General features: G+C 37.3%; 1 protein-coding gene across 2 annotated transcripts in view; it reads left to right on the top strand.

The window, feature by feature from the left end:
- PHF6 (PHD finger protein 6) overlaps positions 1-22,710 on the top strand; it is a 35,142-nt gene extending 12,432 nt beyond the window's left edge. For both annotated transcript variants that reach the window (XM_020969815.2, XM_020969816.2), the window contains 8 exons: positions 4,709-4,842; positions 5,114-5,157; positions 12,281-12,450; positions 12,611-12,754; positions 13,911-14,015; positions 17,180-17,313; positions 19,069-19,198; positions 19,495-22,710. In XM_020969815.2, coding sequence (XP_020825474.1) covers positions 4,709-4,842; positions 5,114-5,157; positions 12,281-12,450; positions 12,611-12,754; positions 13,911-14,015; positions 17,180-17,313; positions 19,069-19,198 — 861 coding nt within the window. In that variant the 3' untranslated portion in view covers positions 19,495-22,710. The remainder of the gene's footprint in view (positions 1-4,708; positions 4,843-5,113; positions 5,158-12,280; positions 12,451-12,610; positions 12,755-13,910; positions 14,016-17,179; positions 17,314-19,068; positions 19,199-19,494) is intronic.
- Positions 22,711-26,249: the final 3,539 nt, after the last annotated feature.

The following is a 26,249-nucleotide window of genomic DNA, read 5'->3' as shown; positions in this document are numbered from 1 at the left end:
CCTTTTGTGTTTTAACTCTGTGGCAAGTCTTTCTAAGAAATATTCGTCTATATTCCTACCCTAATAAGTACATTGCAGTAAACTTTTCATCTCTGTTTGAGAATCATGAAGTGCCTTGGCCTCGTCATTTTTAACATCACATTTCATTGCTATTACTATAGTTTTAGTCATACAAGGTATAGGACATTGACCTGAATATATCCACTGTATATCCTGGAAATCAGTTTTCATTGTAATTCCCCCTACCCCCCAACCCTCACAATTACAGTTAACTGAAGATTCTGATTAGTTCAAATTTTACTATAGGTTATTTGCTTGAGAAATTTGAAAACGAAGCAAAGTTAGTAAGTGGAAGGACCAGTCGAGGGGGAAAATGGCATTTCTGAGGGCGGATTGTTAGAAACTGAAGTTTGCAGGTTTCTTCAGCTTTTCCTCATCTAGCTGTCTGTCACTTTGGGAAATACTGCAGCAGTTAGGTGTCATGTAAAGTAAATAACTGAACTCATCCCATGTTCGTTCAGTAAGCACTCACCTCCCTTTTTTTTATACGGAGAGTCATTAGAAGTCCCCCTTGTCCCTCTTCCAAACTCTTTCATTGATGTTTTGGACTATATAGTTTTAAGTTAACTAATTAGGTCTTAAAAAGTGGCAGGGCAGGGGGAGCTAGGTGGTGCAGTGGATAGAGCACCGGCCCTGGAGTCAAGAGGACCTGAGTTCAAATCTGGCCTCAGACTAGACACTTGACACTTATTAGCTGTGTGACCCTGGGCAAGTCACTTAACCCCAGCTGCCTAAAAGGAAAAAAAAAAGTAATTGGAGAGTGAGTTTTTAGGATAGGCATAATTTATGGTCAGTTTACTTAGTTTAAATTATATAGCATCAGATGGAGCTTTTCTTATTTTGATTTTAACATTTTTAATGCAGGTGTTTTGTTGATCCACTTATGCTAAAAGATACATTCCCTTATGATTTCTGAAGGTAATTTAGAAGGAATAACTAGGAAGGCAGAGACAAGAGCTTTGAGAGGTCCAATGAAAATAAAAACTGGGTCATTGAAAACTGGCTAACTTTTTTTTAAATTATATATACTTTCTTCATTGCCTTTTTTAAAAATCTTACAATCCATATGATTGTACACTTAAGAGATTTTGTTTGTTGTTTAGTCGTATCTGACTCTTTGTGACCCCTTTTAGGGTTTTCTTAGCAAAGATACTGGAGTAGTTTGCTATTTCCTTCTCCCAGCTCATTTTACAGATGAGGAAACTGGGGCAAACAGGGTACAGTGACTTGCCCAGGATCACACAGCTAGTAAGTGTCTGAGGCTGGATTTGAACTCAGGAAGATGAGTCTTCCTGCCTCCAGGCCTGACACTCTCTCCATTGCAGTGCCACTTGGCTTTCCCACGTAAGAGCTAGAAGAGACCTTATAGGCCATCTAGTCCTCCTCTCTCATTTAACAGTGAAGAAACTGAGACCCAGAGAGGATAAGTGACTTGCCTGAGGTCACACATGTGGTGAGTGACAAAGCTAGGATCTGAACCCAGGTTATCTGACTCTTGGACTCTCATAGATAATTTTCACATGAAATTGATGCCTTGTAGTCATCTATACTGAATTCTCAGTTATTTGTGCTCAATGGAAGTCAACTCAATGGCATTTAGAATCCAAAAATGATAATACTTAGCATTTACATTGCACAAATACTTCTTGGGAAGGAAAATACGCTTTCCTGGATGGGGGAGGAGGGTATGTCACTGAACATGGTTATGTCTGATGTATTTATTCTTAGACATTGCCATTGCCAAGCAGAGTATAAGGAAGATTTGGAGCACAGTGAGTAGAGCAGTTGAGGTAGAACACTGGTTTTTATTAGGTAAGTAGTAAGAGTTAAGGCTGGAGCTAGATGAGGACTTTGAATCTCAGGCTAAGGAGTTAAGACTTGATCTTGTCACAAATTACCGTCGTAGTAGCTGAATGCAGACTTTTGAACAGGGTAAAATGACTTACTGGGAATACATTTGTAGAGATCTCAATAACTCTTCTGTAACACATTTGCAGCTATGTCAGCAGATGTAAATTGGAAATTTAAATTTCTTTTCTTTTGGCTGTTTTGTTTCTTTTAAACAGCTGTGGGTAGGCTAGATAGTTTAGAAAATTGCTGGTGTGCTCTCCAGTTTCTTCACCAGTCTTGAGTTAACTGTGGATGCTGCATAACACCAGTGCTCATGAACACTGGTTGAATAAAATGTCTGTGTAGATATATACCGATCTTTTCAACAAAATCATTATCATCCTCACCCCAGAAGGTAAACTGATAGCAAACAAAAGCAGCAAATTTTTCATTCACTTTTTCAAGTAGTTTAAACCATTTAATTGTGGCAAATTTACATGCATAACTATGCCTGAAATCTTTTAGCACATTTTAGGCTTTATGTCTTTTTTGTTATATTTTACAGAGATGACTACTCAAAGTATTTGTCATGTTTCACCCATTTTATGTTGCTCTCCCTATTTTTGCTTGTCAACAGAATAATTTGTCTTTTCAAAATGATCAATGTCATTATTTATATGGGCAACAACAGTAGCTCTGCTACTTACTACCTTTGAGCAAATCATTTACACTGAGTGGGCCTCAGTTTCCTCCTCTCTAAAATGTGAGGCTTTAGACTAGATGACCTTGAAGGTCCCTTCTAGCTCTTTAATTCTGTGATCCTCCGAGACATCATGACCAAACCAGTTTGAATGCCTCACTCACAAGCTGCCTACTGAAGAAATCATCAGAAATCACATTATAGTGGCTTTTTTTCCCCTATGAGAATTCTTGAAGTAACTCTGAGGTTCCTTGTAAGTTATTTTGGCAAACGGCATTTCCTGGATACTGGTGACAGGGCCTAATGTAGCATTGATACAGTGGCTTCCAAATTTCCAAGATTCACCTATAATAAGGAATTGTTTTGTTATAACATATATTAACACATTAACGTGTTTCAAAATGATAGATTGGATAAGAGTTGGGAAGATTGGAAAATAAGCTCTTTACTGAATGCATAATCATCTCTAGTTCACAAGAATGGCTTAAGGGAGTAGTTTTTTGAAATACAGTACAATAGCTAACGTTTATATAGCGCTTACTATGTGCCAGGCACTGAGCTAAGCGCTTTACGATTATTATCTCATTTGACCCTCACAACCACCCTGGGAGGTAGGTGTTATTATCATCCCCATTTTACAGGTGAGGAAACTGAGGCAAGCAGAGGTTAAGTGACTTGCCCAGGGTCATACAGCTAGTTAGCGTCTGGGGCTGGATGTGAACTCAGGTCTTACTGACTCCAAGCCTAGTGCTTTATCTGTTGTGCCACCTGCTTGCCAGCATGGCAGCAATATTCATGGGCATGTTCTTTACCTTAGAATTAAGGAAAAGGAGTAGAAAGAAATTTCTGAGCTAGGAATGTTACCATCAAAGACAAAAAAAAAAGAAGAAAAGAGTGTTCACAAGTTCACTTAATGGTCTGAAGTCTCATCTAGTAAAAAAAAAAATCCTCAGTAAAATAAAACAAAGTTCCAAAATACTTAATTGTAATGAATTTTTTACTCTTTAAAAAAACACACTTTTTTAAAAAGTGGGGCAGTTAGGAGTTAACTATTCATGCATTTGACCTTAATATATGATGTGAACATTAAGTATTGTAGACTGTTGAAACTAAAGAAATTTCATTATATATGTAGCTAACTAAACTCCAGATGTCTTTGAGGTATTAAATATTAAACTGACTCCCCTACAGCCACCCCTGAAAACAGATATCTTACTAGGTTTCCACGTCCTTTATGATGTCTTTTCTGAAAACTCCCTAACTTTAGTGGTAGTTTTTACCCAAAGATAGGATTAAGTTTGTGCTCTTCTATGAGAAAAGTCATTTTTATGATAAAGGGTAGTTTTCCTTGCATGCTGTTTTGTGTAGTTTTGTTCTTCTAGAGCATGGGTTCTTCACCTAGGACCTTGGAACTTGTGTAATTTTTAAAAATATTTCACTGGTTGTATTTCAGTGTAATTTGGTTTCTTTTGTATAAAATAATACTACGTATTTTATCTTATGCACTTAAAAACATTATTTTGGGGAGCAGCTAGGTGGCGCAGTGGATAGAGCACTGACCCTGAAGTCAGGAGGACCTGAGTTCAAATCTGGCCTCAGACCAAACACTTGACACATATTAGCTGTGTGACCCTGGGCAAGTCACTTAACCTCAATTGCCCTTAAAAAAAAAAGTCTTATAAAACATTATTCTGAGGAGGGTTCCATGGACTTTATGAGCCTACTAAAAGGGCCCATGGCAGAAAAAAAGGTTAACTCCTAATCTAAAGGAATCCTTGCTTGTAAGACAGTTGGGGGGGGTGTCATAAGCCCCTTTTGTAATCATTATTATTCTGGCCACATAGCTTTCTATATGAACCTTCTTAATAACAGTGTAGACTTTGTCAGTTCTTAACTAGAAAGCAGAAAATGACTTTACAGTTGAGATTAATTGGAAATTATTTCCAGGAGGGAAGGACCAAGAAAGGAAGTAACATTATTAGTTTGAATATTGTATTGACTCACCTGTTTTCCTTGGTGGAAATTGACGTGCCTCTAGTTTAAATGTCATGGTCTAAATGAAATCTTATATACTAATAACATTCATGGGGGGGGGGGTGTTTGTGTGTTTTGTTCTAGATGTGCTCTTTATGCCATTGTCCAGGAGCAACAATTGGCTGTGATGTGAAAACGTGTCGCAGGACTTACCATTACCACTGCGCATTGCATGACAAAGCTCAAATACGAGAGAAACCTTCACAAGGAATTTACATGTAATCATTTTTTTCATATTTACCCTCTTTGTAAAGAAATCTCCAAAAATCTGAATGTCTTCTCTATATAGCCAAGCGTGTTATCCTCTTGAGGTACTTTAACTATATGGACTTCACTTCGCAGAGGAAAACTGTAGGAATTTTGATACTCAGCTCTTAACCTAACTCTCTCATGGTTGTGAAGAGTAAAACATCCTGCTAGTTTTACTAATTGAAAATGAGCTTAATATCATGTGCTTACTTGGTAATTTTTAACTGCTTCATTTTATAGGGTTTATTGCCGAAAACATAAGAAAACTCCACATAACTCTGAAGGTAAAACTCTTCAACCATTTTCTAATTTCAAGAAGATGCTTTAATTGAGTGAATTGGGTTGAACTCATACATATTGTTAAGAAATATTTGAAAATCCTAAATGGAGTTGGAAGAATTAAGTAAAATGTTAGGATAAATTTAATATACATGATGAGAATATAAATGAGAATTCTTGAATAAATATCTGTCCTGAGGTTCTTGTTGAAGGTGATATGCTATTCTTTAGGAAGAAAGTTTTTGGTGGGTGATTTATAAGTGCAGGTAAGTGAATTGGTAGGTTTTTAAAGTAGTAATTAGGATTACTGTTGACCATAATATTTCAGTCATTGTAGAATATAATTGAGATTCAGAAGATGAATAGTTTCTATGATTGTCAAACCTATTAAATTAAAAATCACATTATGATACTTTTTTAAAAAGTCATTCCAGCCATCAGCATGAGCCAGCAGAAAATGAGTAAACTTACAGTATATACTGATTTTCCTTTTTAAGTTTATATAAAACTGGATAGTCAGATTTCTGTGTACGTAGGCAAATTGCACATGATTTTTGGAAAGCATGGAAAGTAACAGCTTTAATTTATTCTGTATTGTCAATATAGAATGCTCTTATGTTTAATCAGGGATTTTATTTAATTTTATTCTTACCATCTAGATTTTGGGGGTTCCAGACTTGTGATATCATTGATGTGGAGAAACTCCTTTGATTAATGCAGACCAGCAATTTATCTGTACTTTATAGTCTCAGAGAGTTGTCCATGGGCACCGAGATTTGATGACTTAGCCATGGTCAGTCATATAGCAAGGATGTGTCTGAGATAGGACATGACCCCAGAACTACCTGACTCCATAGCCAGCCCTTTAGCCCCACTACATCTCTTTTCCTCCCACCTTTTAGGTTAATGACATAAACAACTGTTAGTTCTCTTTCATAGCCCCAGTGAATGTATCAGTACAAATCAAAATGATTTAAGTACCCTTATCTCTTTGGAATTTTTGTCGTTTATAAATGACTTACTGTCCATTTGTGACTATAATTTAATACAAATATGCCAGTTAAACTAGAAGTTTGATTTGATTTAGAATAACTTTAACTTTTATAGATATAAAGAAGTGTGTTGACTGTTTAGATACCTAGGTGTCTAGAGGTATTGGTTATCAAGGCCTACTGTGTAAACTATTCCCTACAAAGTAGATTGTAGATAAATGATTGGTACAGAGTGCTTTTGTAGCATAAATGAATTTAGATTTATAAGCTTTTATGGATTTTAATTTAAAACTAGAATTAGAATTTAAAACTTTTTGTTATCTGTAGAGACTGTTCACTTTGGCTGCTACTATAAATTTTATCAATCTGTTCAGAAACATTGCCTAATAGAGACTGGTTCCTTTTTACCTTTTTATGGGTTTATTTCTTGGTTTGCTGGTGTGGGGTATTGCCATCATATGACAAAGAAAAGAAAGAACTGTTTTTGTTTGTTTTACTGTTTTGGGGGAAACAGATTTAAGGTCTGAGGAATGATTTTGAATGCCTCTGTATGCAGCAGGAAAATTTATCCAAGAGTAAAGGAAGGCATGTGTTCAAACTTCCCAGGACAGCTTTTGTTTTTTTACTAGAAGACCTAAGCCATCTTTATCATCCTCCCCAAAGTCAATCTTATTTCCACAAAAGCAAGAAAAACTGTTTTTAGTTAAATGTTTGATATTTTTTATGGTAAGATTATTAGGTTTGATACAGTAAAGGGGGTGTGTGTGTGTGTGTGTGTGTGTGTATTTATTTAGTTAGGTACAGTATAGGCCCAGCCTCCCTCATTTTGAAGAGAAAGACTCGTCACCAGGATGGCCTTAGGGTGGTGGATTTTTTCAGTCACAGCAACTCTTGAAGAGAAACCCCTTTATCTTCGATAAACTGTGATCTGTATTAACAGAGAGTATTCACACTGATGAAATCACAGATCCTTGAGGTAGTGAAATAAGAACTCAGTCTATATATACTGCAGAACACAAACACAAGAGGCACTGATGTATGCTATAGTTAAGCTTATTTTACAAGACTTGGAATTTAATTTTATTAAGTATCTCTTTGGCTTAAAGTAAGATCTTTGAAAGCAAAAAGGACCAAGGCATACCCTAAAAATGAACAAAGCTAAGCTGCAATAAAGTTGATAAAGGTACATCTTGACTGTAGCTTTGTTTCCATGACATAACATTTGTTTCTATGAGAAAACAGAATCTACTTTGTGGTCTGGTTTCCAGGGATCTGTTGCATGAATGAACAAGTACTGCCTGTATATAGGAATGCATTAGAGCCTTGTGTGCTAGCTTCATAACCACATACTCTCTGTTGGATAGATATACACTTTACCAGTACTTAAAATGGCTCATATGTAGGCCATTCTAGCTTATTATATCAGGTCAGTTTGATATGCCATGATGTTCATTTCTTCACTTAATATAATAGAATTTTAAAATAGTAAAACCTTGTAATTATGTCACCAAGGGTCCTGTGTTTAAGGACTCTTTTAAAGTAATTTTTTTCCCTCGATGTTACAACCCAGAATAGTGGAAATAGTTTTGAGCTACCATTCTACGATACTAGTCTGGACATTTTACGAGGCCAAGCTTGGAAATTAAATTTATGTGACTCGCTTGCTTGGTCTACCTTTAGTTTGCTTTGTCGATACCTGTTCATAGGGACAGCCTGCTAGGTAGATAGCTTCCAATATGGCCCGTCTTGAAGAGTATGTTATTACCTCTCCCCCTCCTCCACTTTTACCCACTGGCCTGTGCAAGCCAGCAAAAAAGCAAGGCTCTTCTGGATTGGACATTGGACAGAGAACTTTGGTGTGGGGGGCGGGGAGAAAACCAGAGAAGAGGAGAATCTAGGCCTGGATGATATACCATAGTTAGGGGCCCTGGTTGGCCGGGTGTTAGGGAAATAGCACAAAGGACACATTCATATCTATCAGTTCAGTAAACATTAAGCACTTACAAGACACTGTGATACAAAGACCAAAATATGAGGCCACCCTTACCTGCACTTCACAGTTTCTCCAAAAGCCTACCTAGCCTGTTGTTAGAAGTAATATATACCATTAAAAATAAGCAGTGGTGATCAAAAGTATGCACTGTGCCACTAATATTACTTAGATCAAGGTGCTGTTCAGGCCAGTGGTATCACTCATTTTTCTCATCATTTTATGCTTTTGTTTTTTGTCTGGAATATTTAAGCATAATCATAGTAGTCTGGGGGCTTTGGGGGTTATTTTTCTGCCAGTGTTACCCTATTATGGAAAAAGCACCATTTTGGCAATAACTCAATCTTATTGTCATTTTTTTAATTAGTGCTTTATTAAAGTGCTAAAACCATCGAACATTAATTGAGCAACTACAGAGAAACTGACACTGTAATGAGTGCATTGAATGGTGCCATTTGTTAGATAGCCACTCTTTTTTTCCTTTTCTACCACTCACCATAGGAATTGCAGGCTTTTATGCTAGTGATTGAAGGGAGATCGAACACATCACGAAATTTCTCATCTCCGAGCGTGAGTGCTGTAATTCCTGTGTTGAAGCAGGAAAAAAATGTCACTCACTGTAGAGATACTCTTCTTTAAACTACCCACCCTAGGGATTTTTAGCAGCTCATGATCACAAACCAAGTTCTACTTTAAACTGTCTTAACTTTAACTCTTCTGTTACACCATTTAAGATGATGGAGATCACCTACAGTAGCTTTAGATAATTTCAAAAATCCCATCTTTATCACTGCTGATCTTTGTATGACCTGCATTGAAAAGTAATAGGCAGAATTTAAGTTGCATGTATGTTATTTTGTAATATTTTAATAAAGCTAGGACATTTTATATCATCCTCACAGTGTGAAGAACTATGACACACTTGAATCCACTTAGTTAAATTCACCTTCAGTATCACATTAGGAGGGACAGCTAGATGGCACAGTGGATAGATCACTGGCCCTGGAGTCAGGAGGACCTGAGTTCAATTCTGGCCTCAGACACATGATACTCACTAGCTGTGTGACCCTAGGCAAGTCACTTAACCCCGATTGCCTAGCCAAAAAAAAAAAATGGGGCAGGTAGGTGACACAGTGATAGAACACCGGCCCTGAAGTCAGGAGGACCTGAGTTCAAATGTAGCCTCAGACCAAACACTTGACACTTACTAGCTGTGTGACCCTGGGCAAGTCACTTAACCCCAGTTGCCTTTAAAAAAAAAAGTATCACATTAGGTTATTTGATCACCGCACATAACCACAGCCTACTCATTGGGCACTGATAAAAGGTAGGGCCACTGATAAAGAGCCCCAGGTGAAAACTAACATACGCCTTTTTCACTCATTTTCATTTTAAGGAGGCTGAGAATAACAAGATTCAGGGAAATCACTAAGAAGAGATGAAAGTATTGGGTTGGTCCCAGAATTTCCCCTCCTTGCCCATGTAACAGGGCTTGATTTAATAGGAACTGTAGCAGCGTAAAGAAAGTAATTAGGAATTCTGAATTAAATACTGTATAGTCAGTTGGACGGATGATTGAATTATCTCTTATTTTCAGTTATCTCAATCTTGTGGAGCTAAATACAGATTCTGTTTGCAGTGTAGCTCTCTAGAGCCAGGCGGACTAGTTCAATAGGAAAAACCGTGAGGCTCTATATGCCATATGATCCAGAGGTCTTTGTGGCCATGCTGGAAGAGGAAAAACTAAGCTTTCCACCCGGTTATTTCAGTTTTCTCCCCTGCCCTCTTTTAACTGTCCTTAATTGTTATAACTGCTATAATTCTGAGTGTGGTTTAAGTCCTAACTCAGCCACTTGCTAGCTAGGTAAGTCATTTTACTAACTCTTTGAGCCTCAGTTTCCTCATCTGTAAAATGCAGATGATATTTGCACTACAACTACCTTACGTGAGCATTGTGAAGAAAGCGCTTCACTGCTTTTTGCCAGTGGGAGGAGATCAAAGGACACTGCTTCCTCCCGAACTGCTATTGTCATTGGAATAGTGATGGCAGCAACAGGAGAAAAGAAGGCCTTAAATAAATGGCCATTTGGACGTGGTCCTGTAACAGGTGGTATTGAGAACAATTCAGACACTTGAATAAGCACCCCTGGCCTGTATGCTTTCCTAGTCACTAGTTAAGAATTTTTACACTGAGCTTGTGATTAGGAATTTGGAGTTTGGCTTCTCTGGAGGGGTACCCTGGGATGTGCCAAGCGCTCAGGAATGGGTACTCTCACAGCAGCTGCTGCACTAGCTCCTGCCACTGCTTCAAAAGGCCAAAGCACCCACCCTGCTAGAGTTGTTCAGGTCGTGGCCACTGATAAGAAAGCAGTCATAACTGCTACTACTTTGTGGAGTACCTCTTGTGACCCTTGGAAAATCCATAGAATTGGTAGCCATGGCTACTGAGGTTTTGCCTGGAGCAACTGTTGCTGAAATGTTTCAGGCCCGAGGAGATCTTTCTTCAATTGATAGGAATCCTACACACAGAAAAGGTAAGTAATGGAAGAATTTGGTTCAACATTTAAAGACAATAATCTTAATATCTCGTGTTTCTTACAGTTTAAAAAAAACCATTATACTGCATTGGTCCTTCTTAAATCATGAAACAGATATTGTTAGCTTTTAAAAAACATCTAAGAGAGGATGAGATAGTGAAAATATTTGCATTTTGAAAATTATTGAGCTTCCTTTGTTTTTTAGAAGGCACGATGAATTCTTTTGAACTCTATATTTTCATCTGTTTCTGTGAAGAATAAGCAATTATTGCTGCAGTAAGGTACAGAAACATAGTCTCTTAGGCAAATCCAGTATTATGTAGCATCTTAGACCTTCTCTGTCTTGACACGTAATACCTTTTAAATATTTGGAAAGGAATTCAGCATCTGCAAGAATAGGAATCACTGTGCTTTCTTAGTAAGAAATTAATCAGTGAAATGGTAAGACAGGAGATTAGTAGTGACCTGTGGAAAAGAAAACAGGAAGGTAAGAAAAAAGCTTGCAGGAACAGTACTCTCAAATTGTCCTTTTTCTTTCTTTCCTTTTTTGATATTTAAATGATCAGTTGCTTAGGCTCTTTTTAAAAAAAAGCATTTTCTATAGGCCAAATATTAGGCAAGTGAGCATTCAGTTACCATGTTAGTTTTCTTCAAGCATAGTGCTTTGCACATAGTAAGTGGCTAATAAATGCTTTTGCATCCATCTATCAAGATTTTTCAGTATAATTTAACATCTTACATTTGTCAGACACATAAATATATGAATGAATGGATATATTTCTTTAATGGTAGCTATCCGTGTCCAAGAAGGGAGATCTAAAATTGTGAAATACTGAAAAACTACCTAGGAAAACAGTCATTGATTCCTTAACCCCATGCCTAATGGGATAAAAGTTACATATGTAATTTTTAAGTGTTTCTAATTGCTTATATGTATAGGGGTCATTGCTAACAGATTTTCTACTGTTTGTTTCCTTTTCAAAGTGGGTCAGGAATGCATGTAGTATATAAACAGCTGACTTGATTTGATTGATCAAAAGAGAGCCCTAGAGCTTTAAAGGAAGCAACATAGTTTGCTAAATTCAGTCACATGACTTCCTTGGCAGACATAAGTTTATTTTACAGTTGTTAAAGTAGAATCACTACTTCTGTTTCCTTCATCTCAATTATGTAGTTCTTTTCATATAAATTAGTATCTAGGTAAGTATGTTGTCATGATAGAAGGTATCTAATTTCTTCAAAAAAAAACAATATGAAGCAAAGCTTTATGGGAACCTAAAATAATTAGAAATTTCCATTATGATCTTTTAAAAAATCTTAACTGTTAGTAAAATTTGAAAATCTTCTGTCTTGAGTTATGTGTTTAGATCATAAGAGTATAAAAGCATGTTTTCTAGCTAGTATGTTTGGAGAAGAGTGTGATTAGATAAGGAATTTAACATTTGTTAAATGCCTCTGACGTGTTTGATGCTTTTTGATGCTTTGAAATATATCAAAATTAGTCCCTCTCCTAGGATGTAACTTGCATGCTAAGGAAGAACTTAAACTCTAAGGACAAATGGTCATTATTGCCAGATTGATTTATGTATACTTTTTCTTAAATTTTAAGCCACTGATGTAGAAGAGAGCATCAATGAACATGAATTGGAGCCTTCATCACCCATGGGAAAAAAGAAGAGTCGCAAAGGAAGGCCAAGAAAAATGATTTTAAAGGGGCAGTCAGAAGATAATAGATCTACATCCTCTCATGGCACAGATGAAATAGAGAGCAGTTCCTATGTAAGTGGAATGAAAGTGTATCCTTATTCATTCTGTCACTTTTAATATTATGGTTTATCAATTGAAAAGATGTCTTTCTATGAAATAACAAAAGCTTGAGTCACTGACATGGATTTTCTAAAAATTGATTTTTTTTTTTGGGGTGGGGGTTAACTTTCAGAGAGAAAGGTCTCCACACAGAAGCAGTCCCAGTGATACCAGACCTAAATGTGGATTTTGTCATGTAGGTGAAGAAGAGAATGAAGCAAGAGGAAAGCTTCATATATTTAATGCCAAAAAGGCAGCTGCACATTATAAGTGCATGGTAAGCATCGTTTCTTATGTGTGGTTTGTAAATATGTCCTTCAAATGTTCAATAAATGTATATCTTGGGGCAGCTAGGTGGCGCAGTGGATAGAGCACCAGCCCTGGAATCAGGAGGACCTGAGTTCAAATCCTCCTCAGACACATAACACTCACTAGCTGTGTGACTCTGGGCAAGTCACTTAATCTCAATTGCCTCATACAAAAAAATAATAAAATAAAAAAAATTAATGTATATCTTTTGGCTAAGGGAAAATAATTCTTACTGGAATTAGCACTTTCTATCAAATAAATTGTATTAATCTCTATGAAATTTTATATTCAGGGGATTCTGATAAAATTTCCAAGTAATTTTTCGGTGAGTTGCCAAATGTAGGAATTTTTCCTATTATGCTTTTTTTTTCTTTTCTCTCTCTCTCTCTCTCTCTCTCTCTCTCTCTCTCTCTCTCTCTCTCTCCTCTCTCTCTCTCTCTCTCTCTCTCTCGTGAGTCAGTTGGGATTAAGTGACTTGCCCAGAGTCACACAGCTAGTAAGTGTCAAGTGTTTGGTCTGAGACTGGATTTGAACTCAGGTCCTCCTGACTCCAAGGCTGATGCTTTATCCATTGCGCTACCTAGCTGCCCTTTTTTCTTCTTTTTTAAACTTTCTGTTCTGTAGCGTGGAGACTTGCTGAAATAAAATGGTCTCTAAGCTCATGGGTGTATTTCCCTTTATTTTGCTTGGTCAGAATTTGCAGTAATCATCATTCTCTAGCCCCTCTCCCAAAAGCTCTATGGCTTAGTGAGTGTTAGTGACCAAAGATCATGACTTGGCTCATGGTCATAAACCCTACATTTTTCAAGCTACTCACATCATTTATGCTGAGAGCTTCATCATTTAGGCAAGCCTTTCAAATGTGGAGAAAACATGAAGCAACGTGGCTGTTGCCTTCAGACCTAAAAATATTTCCAAATCAAAATATTACTTATTGCCAAAATGAGCCTTAGTGTTTATGTCCTTGGTCTTCCTTTTGGCGGGCCTGCCTGTGAGAATACAAAAATGCTCGTATTTTATCCATAAACAAAAGTAATAGGATGTTCTTTTCTATTATCCCTCTTCTTATCCTTCATCAGAAAGAGATTCTGGATTTTAACGTCCTTGGATTTCTCTTCCTCTAGTTGTTCTCTTCTGGCACTGTTCAACTTACAACAACATCAAGAGCAGAATTTGGTGACTTTGATATTAAAACTGTCCTTCAAGAGATTAAGCGTGGAAAAAGAATGGTATGTTCTTTTCTGTTCCTCTTTTGATACCAGGAGTGTTTGCTGTTGTATCTTTCTGCTGTATATTTAGAACATAATTTCAAATTCATCCAGGGATTGAAAAACCTGAATATGAAGTTGCTGTACTATTGTGACAAAGTATATTTTTGTAGATAAGACGATATTGACCTGTTTGGGGAGTTAATGAGTGGATAGTGTTGAATACTTCCTTTCAGCATAAATCCTATACTGAGCTGTGTCATTAGAGAAATGTGATTGATTGATTTCAGGTTATTTTGTGAGCAATGGACATGAACTAACACATTCAGTGATAGAATCTCAAGTGTTTCTAATTGTTATTTAAGCAGAAGTGGTTGTTTTTCAGATATGTAAAACAAGGGGCAGCTAGGTGGCACAGTGGATAGAGCACCGGCCCTGAAGTCAGGAGGACCTGAGTTCAAATCCGGCCTCAGACCAAACACTTGACACTTACTAGCTGTGTGACCCTGGGCAAGTCACTTAACCCCAATTGCCTAAAAAAAAAAAAGGCAAAAAAAAAAAACAGATATGTAAAACAAGCTTAGTGATCCCTAGTGAGGCATCCATTTTAAGCACACATGTATAGTCTAGTGGCTCAAATATCCATCTTCATCTTGCCATTATGTTTGAGAAATATGCCTTCACATGTTTTAAAAATACAGTGAATTCCTAATATGCTGGATGTGTTTACCTGCTTCTTCTTATCTGTAACTTCTGTATGTTTATGAATTACTACCTCCATTAGTACTTATAGATACTCTGAATTGTAGAAGATACCAAAAAAAATTTTCAAGCTAACACTTGTCTTTTAAAATATTGTGGTATTATTGATGGTTTAGATCAGAGGTTTTTAACCTGGGATCCTTTTAACTCTTTTTAAAAATTTTTTTGATAACTATTACAGTATGATTGGTTTCCTTTGTAATCCTATGTATTTTACTTTATGCATTTAAAAACATTCTGAGAAGGGGACCATGGGCTTCACCAGACTGTCTGCCAAAGGGGGTCTATAACACAAACAAGGTTAAAAATCCCTGTGCTAGATGCTATTTTGAACATGTAGAAAAAGAGAAACTGAAAGACATTAAGTGGCCCAGTTGATTTGGGAAGTGAGAGGGAAGGTGGTTTACATTGGTGATTTCATTAGTGTAGGGAACTCCCTGTAAGAAAAGTCACTCCAGAGATGCTGGTTGGCAACATTTCTGTAACTTAAAGAATTTTTTGGGACCCTGAGATCTTGTGCCTCCTGTGATAGCACTCAATATCTGTCATTGGCAGGACTTGAACCCAAGTTTTTGTTTACTCCAAGGCTGACCTTCTATCACTTAGGTCAGGCTGCCCCTGACCAAATAGTAAACTTTCTTGAATAAAAGTGGACTTTATAGGAGAATTTCTGTGAGAATTCTTAACTTTGTCATTGGTTTTTCTTGAAACCAGGTCATCATAGTGACTTATCAACTAATCATCTGCAAATGAACCTTCTTTATAATGAAGTAGTCTCTGTCTCTATATGATACAGATTAGTATTCTTCTGGGCATGTAGCATGATACTTTATATTTTTAATTTTTCCTGTGTGCCACTGAGTGACAGATGTTTGAGGAGACAGATCTTTGAAGTGACAGTATTTCTGGAAGAAATCAATGCAAACTGGCTTTTTAGTAAATGTTTCATTATTAGAAATGTCAGTGGAGAATTTAAAGTGTTGGTGACATTTATCAAAATGAAATGTGGCTTTAAATTGTAGTAATAATAGTAGGGAGAACTAGTCCTAGAATTTTCATTGGTATAGGGAATTCCCAGGTGAGGACACTCTCTCTACCATTGCACATCAGCACCTTCTCTGCAACTTTCTAGTCTTAGATAGAAAGTTACCTATAGCACAGAGCTGCAAAGGGACTTGCTTGGGCTTACATAGACAGCACTTGCTAGGCACAGGGCTTGAATCCAGAGCCACCAGCCCTCTGTCTGCTCTGCCTACAAAAGCCTTTACTAAGTGCTGTCCTCATAACAACCTCATAAGATAAACAGTACCAACAGTATTATTCCCATTTTACAGAGGAGGAAACTGAAGGGCACAAGGGAGAAGTTGACTTATCCATGGTCAGATTGCTAAACTTTGTAGTGTTCTTTCCACTACATCACACTGCCTCAAGTTCTATTTCAATTTCAGCTTATTGCTAATGGAGATGCATTTGTGCAATACACGGTTTAAAATGTGCTCCATATTCATTTGTACAAAAAATGAGGTGCCAGCTATATATTAAAATGAAATGTTTGAGTCTGAAAACTATCGCATAGTATGGCATACTCTTTTTTTTGGGGGGGGGTGAGGCAGTCGGGGTTAAATGACTTGTCCAGGGTCACATAGCTAGGAAGTATCAAGCATCTAAGGCTGGATTTGAATTCAGGTCCTCCTGACTCCAGGGCCAGTGCTTTATCTACTGTGCCACCTAGCTGCCCCCCAGCATACTCTTTCTTAAAAGAGCATATGAGCCTTTACATTTTGACTTTAGTTTGTAGTTTTATTTATTACAAAGTTAGCTTTAATGAACATTAAGCTACTGACATCCCTCCCAGTTCTCCTGTTCTCTTTACAACTATGTAAGAAAGGATGTTTATTGAATAAGTGTATGTGCTTTTTATGTTCCACATTGGCATGGTTTGCCTGCCATGTAGGAGACACCGCTAAAGTGACACTTCTCTGCAAGGAAAAAGGCATATAGATATACATCAGAAAATGACCGTGAATAGAAATAAGACCACACTCTTTTTTTTTATAGAAACCAATTTTCCAGTATTCCACCATCTTAATGTAGTTTGCTTAGCCATTTCCCTGTTGTTGAACAATTGAGTTGTTGTCAGTTTCCCCCACCTCTTTTTGCTGTTAGGATCATCCCCGGGACAGCAGTATCACCACATTCCTATACTTGTTTCAACATTAAGGTTTATCATTTTCATTTCTTTCACTAATTTAATAAATATCTAATGACATCTTAAAGTTGAGTTAGTCTTGATTCCTTTGGTTGTGAGTGAATGCTACCTGTTTTCTACATGATGGTTTATTATATGTATTTGTTTTATGTGTAAACTGTGGAGTGAACTGTCAGTCCTACTTACGAGTGCTCCTCTCTGTCCCTGGTAACAGAAGTGCACACTTTGTAGCCAGCCTGGTGCTACTATCGGATGTGAAATCAAAGCTTGTGTCAAGACTTACCATTACCACTGTGGCGTGCAAGACAAAGCTAAATATATTGAAAATATGTCACGAGGGATTTACAAGTAAGAAACTACAGTTCTTGATTTTTCTTTCAGACATAAACAATTAAATAATTGTGTTTCAAAAGAGCACCTCACCTTATGCTACCATCGGTGTTCCCCATAGCTTTGGTAGCACAAAGTTAGAGGTGGCTGCACAGGCCATTTCTACCCTGGCTCTACATGCCTGGGGAGAGAGTTCCATCTGGGCGCCGTAATTAGCCTGTTTTCTTTGGGTCTTCTGATATTGCTGGGCCTATGCACTGGTGGTGGGTTTCCATTTTGGAGCAGCATTGCCACCTACCTATTTCATCAGATTTTTCTGCAGCTGCTTTGCCCACAGATAGGGAAAAGTAGGCATTCATTCACTGCCCTAACTTCTCCCCTATCCTATCCAAAGTAGATTTAGCTGTCATCTTTTCATTGACCAAACTGGTTGATGGTCTGCTTCTGAGAAACATCCAAGTATGTTCTTACTTGTTATTCCTCTTAGAAAATAACACTGTGTCCCACCTACATTGATTTCTTTAGATTGATTGGCCAAACTTATTTTGGTTTGACTTCTAAACTGGGCACTAGGAATTACAATTTTCCTGTCCCCCTTTTGGTCCCACATTCAGACTGGGTTCTAAAAGCCTGCTGTGTTCTTTAAATGGACTCTGAATTCTGCTTTTCACAGAAACTACTTAGATCCCAGAAGAAAACCAAGATACAAAAGGAGTTTTGTAGGACGGGCAGAAGGGTGGGTGTTACCCAGGTTTAAGTAGGGGGGAGATGACAGGAACTCTGTATCTGCATCAGGGATCTTAAGAATGAAGCTGTGTCTTGAGATACCTCCTAAGGTTAAACTCTTGTCCTAACTCCATTTTAAGATTTCAAGTGTTTTCTCATTCCCAAGATGCAGTATTTAGTGGGTATGATTTCATAGTGGCTGCTGAAAGTTCATTAAAAAAAAAAAGTACATGTGTGTAATGTTATGTGTATATGTATATTTTTAAAGAAAAAAAGTGTTGTAATGAGTCAAACTAGTTCAGTGAGATTTCCCACACACACACACCCTTTATCTCTTTGAATTATGAGGAAAATTGACTTATGTTTGATTTAACATAAGTAATTTCTAAGTTCCACTCCCTGCAGAGCATTTTGGTATGTGAAATCGTTTTTTCATTTTCCTTCTGTTCTGTCTCCCTACTAAGACTTTATGTTTATAAGCTTATCATATTTGATCATCCCTTATTTTGGATCATAACCACAACAGGGCATTCTGTAAACTATGTAATGCCACCACCTTAAGGGATTCACATACCTTTTTATGCTCCTTTGTGCAATTGGCCCTAAAGGCTCACTCAGACCATCCTTATACCTTTTTGGGGTGGAAGGATATTAATTGGAATGAGTAATCATATCATCAGGGGTACATGAGAGGCAGGCCAGATCACCTTAGCAATTATTTTCAATAAGATAATTATTCATATTAGCTTCAGAACTAATTGCCTTACTGATATCTGAAGAATGAAATTAAGTTCTATCAAATGGTAAACTGCTGAGCATAATGGAAATAGTTCGTTTATTACTGTCTAAAAGGCATACAAGCACCCCTGTAATTGATGTATCCCATTTATATGTATACCTACCATCAGCAGTGTAAAAGAGCAGGCCAGTTTCACCCACTAATACTAACACATCATGGGTTCTCAACAGTAGAAATCATATGTCATCTACCATTTCATCTAACTTTGTTTGCTGATGAATTTCCTCTTGTTGCTTTCATTGCTCTAGACTGTACTGTAAAAACCATAGTGGAAATGATGAGCGAGATGAAGAAGATGAAGAACGAGAAAGCAAAAGCCGGGGAAAAATAGGAAGTGATCCTAGTGGCTTCCCTCAGCAGCAACTCAATGGAAACTAGGTATGGAAGTTATTCCTGATACAGAGATGCCCATCATTCAGTGTGTTACTGACATGACGAAATGCAGGCAGATTCAAAAATACTAATGTGTTTAGTTGACAGCATGTTATTAGAGAATCCCATAGACTCAAGGAAGGTTCTGTAACCTTAGCTGATTTTGTAACAGTTTTAAAAGAGAGCAAGTGAGCCATTTCATCAATAAATGTAGATGTAATGTCAAATTTGTAAGATACTCTTTTTTTTTTCCTGTTTTCTCTATTTTAAATTTACAATTGTTTTCATCATCTTTTGAACAGGTTCAAGGGACAGAGAGTTAGAAAACTGGGAATGAATAAGACATCCATAACTACTATTCTTTTTCACTGTTTTCTAAAATCAGAAAGGGTTAGGAACTTTCTGCTGCCTGATGCTATTAGATCCTTCATTGAGCTGCCTGAGATGTTCATGTGTGTGAGCCTTCAATAAGTGGCAGAGTTTTACTTGTTGATATTATGTAGTTTGTAGTCTGCAGTGTCTGGAAAAAAAATAGAAACACTCAATGATATGTACAGTGTCAAAAGTTAAGGCAGACATTGAAATGAACTAAGCTCTATTTCTGGACTGAATAAAATTCTAAGATCTGGAACGTGTAAAATGTTTAGTGGATTCAGTATCAAGGAAAAGTTGAAGCTAGTTGTACTTCACATTGCAGACGTGGCCAGGGTGACAGCACAGTTAATTATGAGTTTTGTGATTTCTCTACACACGCAAACAATTGAGGCTACAAAGGAAGATGGCCTCTTGTTCTTCCTCTCTTTGCTTGGAAAGCACATGCATAAAAGAATTTTTCTTTACCACAAAGTGTGCTAAATAAAGATTTTTCAGTTTGTTCCAGTTGAAGTTGTTCCCACTTACCAGCATGGACTCCAAGCAACTGGTGAGCTCCAGTGCTTACGCCAAAGGGCTGTGTGTATTTTCCTTTTCTAACTCCCCTTGCCTCCCTGCCTTGCCCATACACCTTTCTTCTTTCCAAAATATACCAAGAGCTTTGGGCAAAAATGGTTGAAATCTTTATACTGACATATGGAAGCAGCAAATTAAACCTCCTTGAAATTTAGAGGGTCATTATTCACTGAGGAATTTAGCCACCGTCTCTGAAACCCACACCTCTCAAGTGCCCTGTTGTATGGAACACTTCGCATATTGGTCCCAAGTATGAAAGTAGGTCTTGTGTGCTATAGGAATAATAAAGACTCTTTTCATAAAGCAGCAGTATTTCTTTTGAGTATGTGACCACTATTTTAGAAACCGTATTTAACATTTTTGACTTTTTTAAGTCATTGCTTTGATTTTTATGCCCTACTGTTATCTTGTGTGTGTAGGGCTGGCTCCGTGTGCTCCTGATTGGTGGTTCCTTAGGTTGGGGTTAATCAGTGGCTAACTGCTCAGTTTCTCTTAAAAGAGTATTTTTCCACTGGCCCTTCTAGTGAATGATAAGGATAGTTTCTTGCATTTACTTATTGAAGCACATGAGTACATTTCTTTCTAATAAAACCAAAAAACCTTTGTGGTCTGCCTGATACTACCATAGCACCTCAGTAGCAAGGTAGGAATTCTGATTTTCTACATTTGAAGCAAATCGACAAGCAAGACACATTGACAACTTGACTGTACATTGAGAAGATTATTCTGCAGCTGATATAAACAGTTCCTTTTTTATGTAACAGGTGAAAACTTACACTGTGCTTAAGATTTTGTTGCTTTTTTACTGTTAGTATTTTAAAGCCACATTTGTCAAATATATTTTCACACATATACTTAAAACAAGGGACCCAATTATGGCTATAGTCAAACTGTTTTTCTTTTTTTTCCTTTTTTTGTTCTAGAAGGATAATGTAGTTTTAGTAGGAGCTTGTCCTGTAGGTTATAAATGTTTTCTTTTTGTTCTAAATATGCCATTGGTTTTTTTTTGTAAATATGATTTTCAAAATTAAACATGACTTGAATTGCAATGACAGATCTCTAGATAATTGTTTACCAAGGTATGTGACTTTTCCCCTAAAAGATCTGTACTTCATGAAGTTTCTTATAACAGGTTGAAAATGAATTAGTCTAAATCTTGAAATCACTGTGTCTAGATCACTTTTTTATATTGTGTGCCACAGGCATGGCTTACCCATGGAACAGAACACCTTCATTTCTGGACAACTACTGTATTGCTTTGAATTAAGGAAAATGCAAGGTGTTTTGGGTATTATGGCCAGTCTAATATAATTATTGTATAAACAAGGACTTTCAATGCTCTGGGTGTCAATTGCTGGATTTGGTCTTTAGTAAAATTTAAGTGTGTCTGAGTTTCCTCAATCCATTCTGTGCCACTAGCAACCAGAATAGCACTTTACCTTTGGTTGACAGAACAAGTGGCTGGCTACCTATTCTTTCACTGTGGTGTGATGATTTGGCGAAATGATTTTTCATTCGTAATAAAATGTAAACTAAAGTCACATGAAAAATCACTTTGGGTCATAAACCTACAATATTCTAATTCTCTTCATATTTTTGTCATATGCTGAGTCAAAGTGCCTTACAATGTAAAAATTGTACAGTACTTATGTTCCCAATATCAACTTCTGGGTAGTAATTACATTGTGGTGTCAATATTTAGAAAAATGTACCTCAGCAGTGTATTTACTATACATCTCCTATGTCCTTAACTGTACTTTTATTAAGCATGAAAATTATTTGATCAGTATACAGCATCGACATAATTTTAAAAGCAAACAATACTGCCATTACTGTCTTTTATGCGTATTTTAGCTTGGAATTTTAAAGAGTGTCTTTTTTCTTTCTTTCTTTTTTTTTTTTTTTTTTAAAAAAAAACAGTGTAATCTTTGCAAGCATATATTGAAGATTATTCTGGAGCATTTACTGCCTTACCAGAAATGTTAGTAAAGAAAGTTCTTTATAGTAGAAAGATAGACTTGAATTTCTGTACTTTTAATAAGATCTATTTGTTCCTGGAAAAGAAAACAATTTAATGGGTGTGTTTTACTTTCATTTCACAATTTTAAAGACTACAACTGAAAATAATTTATTTCCAAGATCTCTAATAATTTTAAGATTTCAGTCATTTCTTGCTCAGGAGTGCATCCTATTACTAGGCAAGTAATAATATAGATCTTCCATTGAGTCAACCTTTATATACATAAATAGATGCACATGAAATAATCATCAGCGAAATATCAATTTTATCTCAAAACAAACTAGAGAGGATCCTGGTGTGGTGCTTTTTGAAAAGCACTGAAGTTTGTTTAGACCACAGCCTGTAGCTTTTGCTCTCACGTACATCTACACTAAATACTAAGACAAGGAATGTGTTATGGGGTTTCAAACAAACAAAAACATTCCTCTCAACTATGTTATGTATATTTTGTTCTTGTTCTGTTGGCTTTTATTTCCAAAATTGTAGTTTGCAGTATTAGTTTCTTTTTATTGGTATTCTTGCATATATTCAATAAATGAGTTAAAACTTTCTTATTGGCATATGTCTTTTTTATGAGAGCATGATAAGCTTACGGTTTCACTCTATGAGCCATTATGTGTTGAATTCCTCTTAGCCTTGCATGATTTTGTGGTGAGATAGTTACAGTTTAATAACTGCTTGCTAACCATTTATGGGAGGAAGGAAAATGCAAAAGGTTAAGAATGTAAAGCATTATTGAAAGATCGACTGCTCTTTCTGTATCCTTCAGTATTAGAATCATATCATTTTGGCCCTAATAAAGTGTTTTTATTTCTTTTGAAAATTCAGTGAAAGTTCCCCTCCATCTCTCTCCTGCCCCAACCTCCATTACATCTTACATGGATTTAGATATACTTGACTATGTGTTCATGGGGACGTTACTCTTGTAATTGTTATGATGCAGTAAAAATCTGATACTAACCAGGTCATATGGTGGCTATTAATCCAATTTTCCCAATGTTAAAGGGGGGGGGGCTTCATTTCTATCAATTCTAAATTTCCATCAATGCTAGGACTGGCTTGACACTATGTACAAAGGGTATGTCTGCTCAAAGTAACAGTACCTCAGATAGGGAGCAGATGTTTTATGTGTTCACTTATGTTTCCTCTGATTCTTCCCAACTTGACCTGCTGACTGACCTAAGGCGGGTGTGCAAGCATTGATCAAGGCAGCAAATTATACAAAACAGGTCCTAATTAATACAAAAACATGACAAAGTGTCTTGCTATATGTTGGTATGCTTTAGTGCATGAAGATTTCTTGATATTTTATGTGAAAATTTTATTTTGATCATATTTTTAATGAGCAGTCAGGATATGGATAAACAGTTGATTTTTTTTTTTAAACTTAACTATGAATGAGCCTACTGTCTTAATTACCTGCCTCCTTCAGTGGACTTCTATCTAGTCACCGATAATGTGCCTGAACTCATTCCATTCATTCAGTAGTGTATTCTCACCCCATCATGTTTTCCTCATCCCAGTGATTCTGAACCCCACCAGTAGTCATTACACAAACCCCATTTCCTATCACCTACCCACTCCCTTATTCCCATCCCCCTCAATCTTAGCCCCTCAGTGACCCACTGGAAATCTGCCTACCCCTACCACTGGAGCATCTGTCTGCTCCATAGTTAACAAACTTGTTTTCATCTTAAATGTTTTCCTTTCTTACTCCTTCCATCTTCCAGCACTCAATGAATTCTCATACCCTTTTAATGACATAGCATCCCTGGCTACCCTTTCCAGTACCAATTCACTCATACCTATCAACTTACTGGTTTTGTTTGTTTGTTTGTTTGGGGGGGGGGGTGTCAGAATACTACATTGTCACTTTCAAATTCTCCCTCTACCACCATCACTTAGCAACCTCTCTTCCTTTGAGATTCATTCAATCCATATTTATTACCCAATCAAGATTGTAGTAGCTGTTACTTACCAAACCCTAGGACACTCTCCTTTCTTCCTCAGTGAGTTCAAGTGCCTTTCACTTCACCCAAACTCTTGTCTTCATACTAGAAGACTTCAACATATATAATGGTGACTCCAGACATATTAATTTGCCAGTTACTCAACTTAATCCTTTTCCACGACCACTCTTCTACCTTACCTCAGCTACACACACAGATGGTATCATGCCCTTGATCTTTTCCATTGCCCAAAAGTATTTCACTTATATGTTCATGAATACTGAAATTCTTTTATCTAATCCTAATCATTCCATATTTCTCTATATCTTATAGCCCCTTTGCTCTTTGTCCTCACTATGACCTCAAATCCCTGCTCTCTCAATTTTCCCAGGACATTACCCCTGGCACTGGCTACAGTATCATCCCTTTCTTATTGGCCCTGTGGTGACTGTGTTCAACTGTATGCTATCCTCTATACTCCCTTGCTCTCTTATCCTTCACTGATCATGTATTGCTAAGCCTCAGCCTTGACTTATTCCCTCCTCCAGCTGCCTTTCATTCCATTCATACACTGCTGAGTGGAGATAAAAAAAAATCATGAAACCATGCCGAGTCCATTACAAATTTATGTTACGTAATCTCAATTGGGACTTCACTGCAGCAAGGCAATCCTTTTTCACCTCCCTAGTTCCCTAGTAAATGGCTTTTCATCCTTCCTCAAGCCTCCCATGGCACCTCTTCCTTCAGCTAACAACTGATATTTCACTTTTTAAAATTGAGGCTATTCTTTGAGAGCTCCCTTTTCTCCCCTCCCCCAGATGTCGTCCCACACTCTCCTTCACCTCTGTCTTCTGAAGAGATGGACTTTTTCACCTCCCAGATTCACTGTGTCACTCACCACAGCAGCTTTTCCCAAACTTTGTCATCCCAAAGAAACCCCTCTTTATAAACCCTTAATCCAATTCCATCTCATTTTCTTCAGCAGAGTGCCCCCTCTATCATTCCCACTCATTCATTTTTAGTCTCCCCCAGTTACTGGCTACATCCCTGCTGACGACAAACACATCCAGTGCCTTCTATCCCTGAAAAAGAGTTGATTCAACCATCCTCTCCAGCTATTGTCCTGTATCTTTCTTCCCTTTCATTGCTAAATTCCTTGAGGAAGCTATCTACAGTCAGTGCCTCTACTACCTCCTAAACTCTTCATTCTGACTTCTGATACCATTTAACTGAAACTGCTTTTTTCAAAATTATCATTGATCTCTCATGATTAGAAAATAGGAAGGCCTTTTCTCACCCCACATCCTTCTTGACCTTTCTACAGCCTTTGGCATTGTTTATCACCCTTTTCTCATGTATACTTTCTGAGTTTTTGTTACACTGCATTCTTTTGGTTCTCCTCCTGCCTTTCTAATCCCTCAGTCTCTTTTGCTGGTTATTCATCCAGGTCATACCCAGTAACCATGGGTGTCCTCTAAGACTCTTATCCTTTTATCCTCAGCTCTCTTCTCCCTATATACTATATCATTTGGTGATCTCATCAGCTCCTTCGGGTTGAATTACTATCCTTATGGAAATGATTCCCAGATCTTCACATATAACCCTTATTATAATATATAACCTTCACATTTAACTCTTCCCTTGAGTTATGGTCCAGTATCATCAGCTGCCCATTGGACATCACTGCATGTCGACATATACTTCTATCCATCAAGTGCGTGTCCCACAGACATCTTAAACTCAACAAGTCCAAAGCTGAATTCATAACCTTTTCCCCATTGAGCTCTCCCCCTTTCCAAACTTTCTATTATTTTCCAGGGCACCACCATCCTCCCAGTCCCCCAGGTTCACAACCTAGGTGGTATTCTCAATTTCTCACTCTCACTTGCACCCAATATCTAATCTGTGCCAAGCCCTATCAATTCTCCTTTCAAAACATCTCTTCTCACCTCTGACACTGCCTCTACCCTCACCCTAGCAGGCCCTCATCACCTCACATCTGGACTACTGCACTTGCCTGCTGGTTGATCTCCCTGCCTCAAGTCTGTCTCCTCCAGTCCATCCATTCAGCTGCCAAAGTGATCTTTCTAAAGCACAGGTCTGACCATGTTACCCTCTACCTACACAATAAATTCCAGTG

Source organism: Phascolarctos cinereus, unplaced genomic scaffold (assembly GCF_003287225.1).
Source record: "Phascolarctos cinereus isolate Bilbo 61053 unplaced genomic scaffold, phaCin_HiC Scaffold_8;HRSCAF=390, whole genome shotgun sequence".
Classification (NCBI taxonomy): domain Eukaryota; kingdom Metazoa; phylum Chordata; class Mammalia; order Diprotodontia; family Phascolarctidae; genus Phascolarctos; species Phascolarctos cinereus.
The sequence above is the reverse complement of the archived record's forward strand: the minus strand, read 5'-3'. Positions and strand labels throughout refer to the sequence as shown.